Source organism: Pocillopora verrucosa, chromosome 1, assembly GCF_036669915.1.
Source record: "Pocillopora verrucosa isolate sample1 chromosome 1, ASM3666991v2, whole genome shotgun sequence".
In the NCBI taxonomy this organism is placed as follows: Eukaryota; Metazoa; Cnidaria; class Anthozoa; order Scleractinia; family Pocilloporidae; genus Pocillopora; species Pocillopora verrucosa.
The window spans coordinates 35835242-35846726 of record NC_089312.1 but is presented as its reverse complement, the minus strand read 5'-3'; the positions used below and the strand labels follow the sequence as shown (position 1 = coordinate 35846726).

Sequence of the window (11485 nt, the reverse complement as noted above, 5' to 3'; positions counted from 1 at the left end):
CAAGTCAGTAGAATAACAATCACACAACAGTAAAATATCAGTAAAGAAGAAACTCGCCTGGATTCATCAAAATGAAAACACTATTTTTCATCATTCTGACCGTTCTTATTACTAATGGTAAGTCTTATAACATAAATCATTGTTGAAGAGATATTTCGTGGTTCAAAGTCGAAGTTAGTGTTTCCTTACAGTTAGTTTTACAATGAGAAAGCAACAAATATGCAGCTGTGCTCTGGTTGGTGTCGCGTACGTATATCATGAGTCAGTGATAAAATCGTGGTTCGGTAACTATCTCAAAACAGATATGAATGAGAATCTTGACGTTGCCGTCCTAACTTGTGTTAGGTTATGAAAAACCTAAGGGCAACTGCAAAATCAAATAGCAAATGAGCTCGTAATCTCTCACGACTTGCCTCCAAAGAAAAACAGGAATACCTTATTGACTTAACAGTTCTCTAAAACATTATCCAATTGAGTGCGACACTCCTACAGCAATACTACTCCTATAAAAGAATACGTAAAATATCAATACTGCATCCCTTAAGTTTGGCGTTTATGTGTAAACTTTATGGACAAGTTGCCCACTGAACTAGAATCATGTGCTCTCACTCACGTAACAAAAAATAGATAGGACGAAAGTCTATTAAAAAACATTCTCAAGTTGTATTTTGATACTACATAAAAACAAGGGAAATTTAAAATTGAGAGGAATACGTGTTTTTAATCCCTCATAATTCGATTGCAAAGCTGAGAAACGGGAAGGCTTCTCTTGTTGATAACTATGTCAACTTGCTACCTTCTGCATTTTATATTAGCATCACTGTTTTGCCGATTCATCGGCAGTCAAATACGTGTAAAAATATCAGCCTAAGCGATTTTTGTCCTATCCATGACAAATTTAAAGTTATTAATAAACCGTCATATCATTATGCAAAACTTATGAGATTTTTGTAATACTAAATATTACCGCTTTCGTTTATAATCACGCATTTGTCACGAACGTGGGTAATAGAATGACAGGTTCAGTGACCTAAAAAGTTTGTTGATAAACTGGTTGACATCACTTTATTTGACTTCTTTGTCTTTTTACTCAACCCAGTATTGTCCCAGACATGATACACTTTAGTATACTTTAATCATTTTTCATAGGGAATGCTCTCCAATGCCGGTCGTGCTTTGCTCTAAATAGTTGGGAAAACTGTGACAAGGTACAGTTCACGATGACCTGTCCGCCCGGTTACGACCGTTGTGGTAAAGGTTATGTAGAAAGAGAAGGTACTGGAATTCATATCAAGGGCTACAGTAGAGGCTGTATGAACGCCAAGCAGTGCAACCCTGCAACAAATAACGCGTGTAATCTGGATGATGGGTCAACAAAAGTCACCAAATGTGATATCTACTGCTGCCACGGCTCCATGTGCAATGGAACCAAACTACCAATGGTCAGCACCATAATGTTTTTGGCATGCGTTTTTTTCTGTTTTCTTTTTTTTATTTAGTTGATTAAAAGGTGTGGTCAACCATCTGATAGTTTACAGTGGCGATTCGTTACATTTAAAATTATGTGTCATAATCCTTTTTCCAGTTGTTATGAGCTCCAACAAACTTTTTTTTATATAGAGTTTCCTCAGTAAGACTGCTTTAGCAAAAACTGTCAACTCTCACTGTATCAAATAGTTGCTGTTATTTCAAGAAACGAAAAAAAAAAGCGATTATCATTAGCGAATCATATGTCTTCCGTTGATGATCCTCGAGTAAACGCCCTTTAGAGTGAGAAGCAAAAGTAAATCCATGATCTTGTTTAACGTCAGAACTAACATTCCATGCCGTCAGGAATTTTAAAAGTCCCCTCAGCCTAAAGACCGTTTGTAAGAAGACGAGACTTTTCCAATTGTTAACCATTTGTTAGATTCTTTCAGTTTGATCACTTCGTCAGTAGGTCATTTCAGTGACGTAATTAAATAATTTACGTAATTTACATAGAAATAAAAATACCCTTAAGCGACTCAAACATGTAGTTATTTTACTTCGTTACCTATTGCTTTGTCGTATCTCAGTTCGTGCAGAACATCATGTATTGTTCAGCAGGTTAGTCATAACCTTGGCAGCAAGGCTGTCGTCACCAGGTGACTCGGAGAGCTGGGGTTGATCGTATTCACCAATTTAAAAAATTAGTATTACCAAAGTTGTAAGTATTTGTCAGAAACGACAAGCAGCCCTACCATCCGAAAAGTATGCTTAGGAAAGGAACCTTCGTCAGTATTTTCCTGTTTCGATCCTTTGGTGTGAATAAATGACATTTTCCTCTTGTTGGTGACTCATGCATCTTGCCTCGACACGTTTCTCGATATTTTACGCCCGGTGACCAGCATTATTTGACACTTTAACGCCTGGGTGGGGGGAAAGGGCTTTGGGAGGCTATTTGGGGGATCACATGGTTTTCAGGGGAAACGGAGGGGTATCAGTCGTCGCTAACATAGTACAAAAGGGGGTACAATACAAAATTGACTGTCAATTTGGGGGGGTTTGATTAAAATACTTAAGTGCCCTCAAACTTTTGAGTTTTACACCATTGTTGGATAAGTCTTCGCAATCCCAATGAATTTAGGCATTTCAAATGTAAATTGCACAACAGAAACCGACAAAAATATGTTCCCAAGTTTGTTTGAAAGCCTTTTAAATCATCTTTTTCATAATGTCTTTTAATTATGTTTCGGTGAAGCCTCTCTCTTTAATTTGTATTACCTCTGCTTTCTCTAATATTTACTGGTTAAAAATATGTTTTGTTAAGGGAGAAGACGAGATCTAAGTGGGACTAAAAGCGGTGAACCATCATCAGCTGATAAAGAAGCTGATGGATCTTTAACAAAAAAACGAAAAAAAATGTTGAAAACATGCGTTCATCGTCTTCTGTTGTTTTGTCGCAGATGATGCATCCAGTGTCACCCCACCCCAAGACCTACAAATTATGGAGCCACGTTTCAATGACCAGCGTCGTAACTTCTGACATGCGCTTTGATAAATTTTTGCCGTCAACGTTCGTAAAGTTAATAGTACAAATGAGGTAAAAGAACAAATAGGAACTAAGAAAACAACATACAGTACAGAGATTAAAAATGATGCAGTTTGAGAACAGACCCTAACTCTAACTCTTGTTGGAACAAAACGTTAAACAGGGAGAATCTCATTTGACGAAAGCCTCATAACATCAAAATGGACGAAATCTTAAAACAGATGATTATGTTCTTTTCTGTTAAAAACAGGCGTCGCAGTTTTTCTTGAGTTAGACCTCTTCCCTCGGCCAGTAATCGATCGATCATCTCCTAAGAGTTACTAAACATAACATAACAAACACATCATCCGCAACGTAATAGTGTTATCCTTCAATCAGGGCTTGATATCTCCATATCACACGGTGATAAATTCGCCGTGGGATCGTTAATTACTTCCAAAGGTTCTGGAGTAAGATCGTCCATTATCGTATTGTTTTCAAGTGAAGCTTTATCTTCCGTTGAAGTTTGTTCGATCCTGTGTCCACTATCCTCAAGTTTGGTTTCTGTAAATAAGAAAATGCTGAAATAAATTGCAATTCTAACGCACCCTTCATTTCTTTGTCTCACTCATCAAGTGCTTTAGTGACAAAAAATGCGAGCATTTAGGGTAACCAGTGAAAACTCTGGCTGGAGATCAAAACAAAACTCATACAATTCAGTGTTCTTTAGAACAATGTTCGCGCTTTAGTTTAGCAACCCCAATAACGCAAAACTTTGCTTTAAGGTTTCTTTATAAAAATGATAACCCTATTAAATTAGATCACAGGTTTTGTAACTTTTCACAAACACCCTTGTTTTGCAATTACAGAGCGGATCAAAGCACAATCATAAAGGTGCATTACCGGTGGAGGGGACAGGGTGATCACCGCCATTCTCAGTAGGGGTGAGGTGGGGTTCTGCGGATGTCTCTTCTTTAATGTTATCAAGTTCCTCCGTGCCATCTGCTCTACTTTGTTCTGTTCTTTCGTTAGTTTGCACTAAGGACAGATCAAGCGAAGTACTTTCTCTTCTCGAATCTGTAATAAAATAAGATACTGGAAATTGGAGCTAGGTGGTGACCTATCAATGATTTCAGTATAAAAAGCTTATTGTTAATAACAGTTTTTAATGACACCAAGTATCTGAGATAAAACGAAAAAAGGACAAGATAAGATTAGGAATTTAAAAATCTCAATTTCCATTAGAACTCACTCACCTGATCCAGAAATGCTAAACAGTGATTTAAAATGCGCGTAGAGTTGATTCGCTTTTTCTCGCACTTTGGAATTCTGTTTGTAATTTCGTATCTGTAGGAAAAAGTCAAAAATTTCGAATGAACTTAGTCTTAAGAAGCGATCTAATGTTAATTAAATAATAACGATATTAAAATACGTCAATGATAGGTGATCAGAATATCTTCAAAGAGCCTAGTAAAGGAATCTTTGAAATGTTAACAGAAGTTTCCAAATACAGGGGAGATTGAGATCACGACTGGGATTACTTTGGTCCTGTTCTGGAGATAATATCAAGGTTCATTACAGCACGAAATTCAAATTTATGAGCATCTGAATGAATAACCATGTAACACACAGTACATCTGTACCAGGAAGGTCCAGTAATATTTTACGATACCTTTTTAATGGTCTGAACTATGTCTGGGTTTTTCTTTATGATATCTGGGTTTATCTCCATTTCGAAGATCTGAGTGATAATTTTTAAACATCTTGGCACATCCTACAAAAGGTGGACATAAAACTGTTCAGTACAGGAAATGTTGGCAGATTAAAATGACGAGATGTTATAGTCTACACTCAAACACTGACATTGTGACACTAATTTTAGAGAAAACGGAGTTCTTAAAAAGACGTTTGGTCGGAGCTTCGAGCTTAAACTTTTTCAGAGTCACTATTTGGCGACCTAAAATCTAAAATGTCGCCAAAAATGAAATTTTAGTTACCACAAAAAAAGGAAAGGAGAACATAAATATTGACACGACGTTCTATGGCGCTAACTACACTCTTTGTGTTTATAATACGCTGGAGAGATATGATCGTTTTTTTGAGGTTCATGCAACATTTTAAGTTTCATTATTAAGATATACGACAATAGATATACAAATGTTTGTTAAAAAAAAAAACAAACAAAACACAAAAAAACAACGGAGCACTTATGATTATTTTTTCTCACAATAACGTTAGACCATAAGTACCAAGTACTTAAACACTGCAACTCGCTAAATTACCCCCAAACAAAGGTCACCAAATTGTTTATCACTCGCCATAGACACCTATGAGCACTGCTTGCAAACTAGACTCTATTTCCGCAGAGGAGGAACGCGGGCTCATTTAACGAACAGCAGCTAGTTATTGGGCCTACATGCAACTCAAGTCCAAATTCAATTTTGAAAATCCAAACACTACAAAATTCTGTCCTTCTTTTGAAGCTTTCCAAGATACACCTGATATTTTGACACGTAACTTACTCTTTTCAGCTGTTTAGATTTTTTTTAACAAATGAACCACTTACTGGAGCCTCGACAGTGAGAGACATCACAAGATCATAATTCATTTTGTCCAAAATCTCTTCCACTGTAGGAGGTGTTGCTAAATTAAATGAAAAGTTTATCAAACTTTAGTACATGATCACAACGATGTAATGAAAGAAATATGGACTTTACAAAATTTGCTCCACTGCATCTTTAGATGTACTTTTCATGTGTGCTCTTATTACTATAACTCACATTTTCTTCTTTCTCTTTCTTTTCTTTCCTCTTCCCTCTGTTTGTCTCTTTCGGCTCTTTCCCTTGCCTTCTCCCTCTCTCTTTCTTGTCTTGCTCTCAGCTTCTCCTTCTCTTTCTCCCGTTCCTGTTTCTCACGTTGTTTTTCCTTTTCCTTCTCCAGTGCTTTAGCTTTCTCGGCTGCCAGTTTTTCAGCCTTCCTTTGTTCAAGTTTCTCTTTCTTCTTCTTTTCCTTTAACATTGCTCTGAAAGAAAAAAAAAAAGAAACAAATTTAACACAGACCACAAGCAAATGTTCTGATTTTGCAACTTAAGGTATCAGAAAAACATTTTACTAATATGTTAATAGATAACGATAATTTACGTATATTTGCAGCACAGGTATTGCTCATCTTTCCAACTTCGTATTCTTCAATGGTAATTGAAGTTATCATGGGTGGGCACTTGTACAGACACTCAACTAAATGTGTTATTAGCTATCATTGGGCAACCTGACTTGTTATAAATCGAGTAAAGGGTGTGAACCCAAAAAGTAATAGTCTTCAAGATACAGCTTATATGCTTCAAGCCTCCGTCTTATTTTGTCTGTTTTTCTGTCTCTAATGCCTTCTTCATTATAAGTTTCAGGATATTGAATTTTCTCCAGTCTTCTGTAATTTCAAAAAGTTTTAAGATTTTCACTTCATTTCTTGTTAAATAGTGTCATGATCTCGCTGAACTTGAGTAACATCACTTCCATCAGATCTACTTTGTAGAGATATCGAATAGCAAATTCCTTTCAATACAGATAAACCTCATTTTAATGAGAAAGCAAATGAACTAGAAGACATTGATTTAAAGGAATGCAATCATACTTCTTCTCTGCAAGTTTTTGGAGTTTCTCCTGTTTTTTCCTCTCTGCATCTTTGCTTTTTTCTTCATCTTCTTCCTTTATCTTCCCTCCATCTTTAATGGCGTCCTTTTCCTCATCTGATGTCTTTTCCCCTTCCTTTTTATCTTCATCTTTTTTCTTTCTGTCTTCTCCTTTCACCTTCTTGAACTTTGGTTTATCTTCTGCTTCTGTTTTTGCTCTCTTGTTCTTTGGTATACTTTCTTCTTCACTTGTTTCCTTTAGAGAAGTTAACTGAACAATTAAATCTAGAAAAAGCACCTAAAACTTTACAACCAAGTAGCTGTCTTATCTCACTCTGACAGACACACATAACCCTACAATCAAACAAACAGTGAAAAAGTGTACATTAAGTCTTGTAATTAAGGCTTTTTGGCCCTCCTTCCCCTGGAGTGAGTAAGCATACTGAATTCAGAAAAATTATCATCAGGTGTAAACTACATTTACAAGTACAACTATTATAATTACTTTCTGATCAGCATCATTTTCTGAACTGCTGCTGCTACTGTCACTAATGGCCTTTGATGATTTCCTTTTCTTCCCTGTCTCTTTGGAAGACACTCTCTTTTTCTTGGGAGCAGGTTTATATTCCTATAGTAGATGCAGAATGGATGTTGACTGGTCAATGCATTCATTCATTCATACCCTGTAAATAGCATGCTTTTTTCCTTCACTCCCCAGTCCTGAGTGAAGGAGTTATTTATCTTTACCATATCAATTCATTATAAATTAAACAGGAGATGAGATGGAAAAAAATATATCAATTAAGGGATGCTTTTTGACTAAAACTGTTATCTCAAAGCTAAAATTAATATAAATGTAAGGTAGACAGAGAGGATAATTTTCATTAAAATCTTGGGAGCAAAAGGCTCCTAAGCACCATTCACATACAAGTCAAACAACACATGGTTGCTAGTTCCGAGCTACTTCCCTTCAAAATTCAGCTTTTAAACCCACTGAGAAGCAATGAGTTATACATAAATTGTTATAAAAGCCAGTAAATCCATTTACTTCTTCTTTATCACCATCTGAACTTTCCTCTTCTGGTGTTTCTTCTAAAGAACTTTCCTTGAAGAGAAAAACACCATAAAGACTTAACTCACTCTTATAGACTCCATGTATTTATAATCAACTCCTTAATGCTATCAGAATGATAACAATCATCCTGTATACTCAAAACTGATTTTGTAATATCTCAAACCTTGTCTGACTCTGACTTGCGTCTCTTTTTGCCCTGTGATATCTTCATTTTTCTCTCTTCATTGCTTGCTTCCTATCAACAAGAACAGAAAAGCTTATTTAAAATTTACTTGACAAAGATATATAATTCAAGAGATGGTTAATATATATTTTAACTAAGAAGCTAGAGACAAGAAAATTCTACCGATAATGTGACTGATCTTCGATAGAATATTCCTAATAGGAGATTTCTTCTTCTCTGGGCTATAAATATATTGTGTTATTGACCAAGCATAAAGTCAAGATGGCTTAGTATTGCATTATCATGGGCTGAGATGAAGTCAAGGTCCATGAAAATGCAAAAAAAAAAAAACTTAAAAAATACAGGCTAATAGCCAACCATCTTGGCCAAACAAACTTGGTCAATAAATGATTTACTGTAGACATCTGTAGCAAAAAGATTTTCCTTTAACGAAATCAAGAACGACTTGTTTACTGTCAAAAGCTGCAAAGAAAGCTGATAGTGAAGGTTGGTATTTGCACAAAACTCAGTTCTGTTTTTCTTTGTTTTGACTGTCTTTGGCCACTTTTTGGGACTTACAGCTGTATAGCCAACAATGTCCAAAAGCTATGAATTCTGAAAGTTCCCTTCATGCAATTATTTATATTGTGTGTGGGATCAAAGCTCACAATCCTGAGAGGGCAACATGGGCAACATAGTTCGCTTGTTAGTCTAGGTTTGAAACTGTGCTGGGTCATTGTGTTGTGTTCTTGGGTAAGATATTTTATTCTAACTTACAGTGTCTCTCTCCACCCCAGAAACCTGACAGAATACTATGGACGATAACCTGCTGTGCACTAAAATCCTCTAGAGGGGAGAGTAACAATACTCCTGGTTGCTTCATGCTAAGGGAATCTGCATAAGCCCCAGCAGGATGGACCACTTAACAAAAGTGCAGATTTTACCTTAAATGACTAAGGAAGTTGAACCTTAGTCTTAAGAGAGGGACAAAGGAAAAACTAAGCTAGTCATGAGGATTACAAACTCAGAGCTCATAATTCTACAATGGGATGCTCTTCCAAATGAGGGTGCTCCTTGTCAGGCAAGCTACACTATCTACACTTGTACTCCACCCATATCTGCTAAGTCTCAAATATCATTCTTTACCTGATTTGATGGCTTAGTATCTTCTTCATCAGAGTCTTCATCCTCTAACTTCTTCTCATCCCCAGAATCTTCGTCTCCTTCTCCCTCTTCATCCTCTGAATCTTGCTCATCCACATCCTGTCCACGCATACCCCATTTCACCTTTGGATTCTCCAAAATTTCCACTAAAGCTTCTTTGAAACCTCTTCTTGATCTATTTGAGTTTTTCAAAAATTTATCTTTGTTCTTCTCATATGGAAACAAATCTTTGGCTTGCATCACAGCCCTGGAAACATTGAAAATCATGCTACTAGTAGGTTAATAAGAAGTGAGATATCCTTCAATATGGCTTTTAATTCAAAAGAGGGGTTCAGGGAGCTGTCTCCAATAAAACAGTTTTAAAGTTCTGCAAGTCTGTCAAAAGTAAGGGCTTAAGATTGTGACCAATACAGGCACTAATGCAACTAACATTTTATGGCTGGAGATTAAAAGCTATGGTTCAGATGCCCCCTTAGCAAGTGGATGTTTGAATGTTTCAATCAAAAGTTACACTGTCTGATACACTGTCAAGTTCAAAAGGACCTCCTATTGTCTAGTTTTACTTTCGTCTCAAGAAATAAAGAAACTTGCATACACAAAACTTGTCAACAAAGAACACCTCTTGACCAAATTGGTGACTTTCCTAGCAAATTTAGTCATAATAGATGTTTTAAATCTTTTTATATACCACAGTGACCAAGATGGTCATGGCTTAGAGTGCTGGTATGTCTTTGGGCACTCAACCCTACTGTTAAAGATGACAAGAGACATAAAATTTATGTTTGTACACAGTGACTGATAAGACTTTCTATCTTTGACATAAGAGGTTCTGAAGCAATGTGAACACAATCATGATTAACTGATGAAAATCGCCTGGATCATGGTAAATCCTTGGTCAAGATGATCAACACAAATAAACCAACAAAAACAAATCAGTGAATAAGCCACCACAAAGGATTACACGTTACCAAACAACACCACAAACAATTTTGCTTACTGTCTTATGTACTGCAAAAGAAAATTCGTAGTTTACTGCCAACACTTAATTACACGAGGAAACAAGAAAAATAGTGAACGAAAATGTGATATTTTTAAACTTACGTCTCGTGAGTACCAAAGAAGAAGATGGCAAATTTTTTAGGAGGAATTTTCTCGTCTTGTGCAGGAAGATCGATCTAAATCACGAAATAAAACAGTATGTTCATAACAAATGTCTCCTGAAGTTTGCTCACGCACAGGGAACAAACTTCCTAGTTAATTAAATTAGTTGTCTAACATTTGACGACTTACTCGGGCTGGCCAATGCGGGTAGCCACGCATCTTGGCCCAGATTAAGTCACCTGGTGAATAAGACATTCCCAAGGTGTTTGCGAGCAAAATTTTGCGGACAATTCATAAAAAAACACTCAGGTAGCACAACTTCTCCTTGGTGCAGTCAGACAGCTTCCTCTGTGCAATCCTCTCTGTGCATGCATTGGGCTGTGTAACCAAGCCTTTGTAGATCTCGCGCCAGATCACTTGGAACTCTTCCTTTATTAGCGATATGACGCCGTTTTGGGCCAAAAACAGTTATAGCTTTTTCTCATAATGATTCGAGAATGGTTTCCTAAGGAACCACAAGAGAGTTAAGCGTACAAGTCTTACCAAATTCAAACGAAATAACAGAGAAAGAGGGGTGATTATAGTATCACATTTAACTGGATTTTAGGGGAACATTTATCAATTGCTAAGTCTAGAAGGTCGAAAAATGACTATGGATCTTGAAGCCCATTTCTGAAAATGGGTGATGGAAAGAAGCTTGTTTGAGCCTGAAGTAAGGTTAGGACTTGACAAGACAGGTGGTACATACCTATCAAGAATTCCTTCGGTAGACCCTCAATCACTTCTCCCTACCCCCACTTGGAATGAGGAAGAATTTATCTTCAAAACCAGGCAGGTAGACCGAAAAGAAATATCATATTGCTTGGTAAGGAATTGTGCTCATCTTTCATTATTAATTTTACAATAAAAGAAGTTGCAATCTCAGTCCACTCCTTTAATTTGATATGGTCCTCCTATCATCAGATCACCCCCTTTCCATTAACTAAGGATAGGTGTAATACACTGTCTCAAGAGAGAGTGAGGTGCCAAGCTAATGGTTTCCTGTACACAGGGCTACACCACAAGGACAGAACTCTGGGATGTTAGAGGGAAAAGTGAGATAAAAGATATATTTGATGCTTTCCACCTGCATTTTGAAACAGTACTGTAACCTCACCAACCCCAATTGTATTCCTAAAAGATCCCCTGAAACTTGCATGTTTGATGAAGTTGAAGCATTTTTAAAACTTTTTAATTGCATTGTAAAAAGCTACCTTCTAATAAAACTCTTCAGCAAAGAAATATTTAATGCAGAAATATGGTAAATATGTATGAAATGTAAGTGGTAACTCAAGAAGTATTTCCCCCTTAAAATAAAGCAA

The 11485-nt window shown here is 36.6% G+C and overlaps 1 protein-coding gene across 1 annotated transcript; it reads right to left on the bottom strand.

The window, feature by feature from the left end:
- Positions 1–2681: 2681 nt before the first annotated feature.
- LOC131798395 (hepatoma-derived growth factor-related protein 2-like) lies at positions 2682–10483 on the bottom strand. The gene is made up of 13 exons (XM_059116036.2): positions 10314–10483; positions 10125–10198; positions 9006–9270; positions 7860–7931; positions 7670–7726; positions 7127–7249; positions 6624–6877; positions 5773–6014; positions 5559–5635; positions 4665–4766; positions 4249–4339; positions 3896–4069; positions 2682–3556 (listed from the first exon to the last, which is right to left on the bottom strand). Exons 1-13 carry the CDS (start codon positions 10377–10379, stop codon positions 3384–3386), a joined length of 1770 nt encoding a protein of 589 aa, XP_058972019.2. The 5' UTR covers positions 10380–10483; the 3' UTR covers positions 2682–3383.
- Between the last annotated feature and the right edge of the window lie 1002 nt (positions 10484–11485).

Coding starts and splice junctions, on each gene's coding strand:
- LOC131798395 (XM_059116036.2), bottom strand. CDS start 10,379: ATGTCTTATTCACCAGGTGACTTAATCTGGGCCAAGATGCGTGGCTAC. Junction 10,199..10,313: donor ACCCGCATTGGCCAGCCCGA/GTAAGTCGTCAA, acceptor TTCGTGATTTAG/ATCGATCTTCCTGCACAAGA. Junction 6,878..7,126: donor AAAATGATGCTGATCAGAAA/GTAATTATAATA, acceptor ACTTCTCTAAAG/GAAACAAGTGAAGAAGAAAG.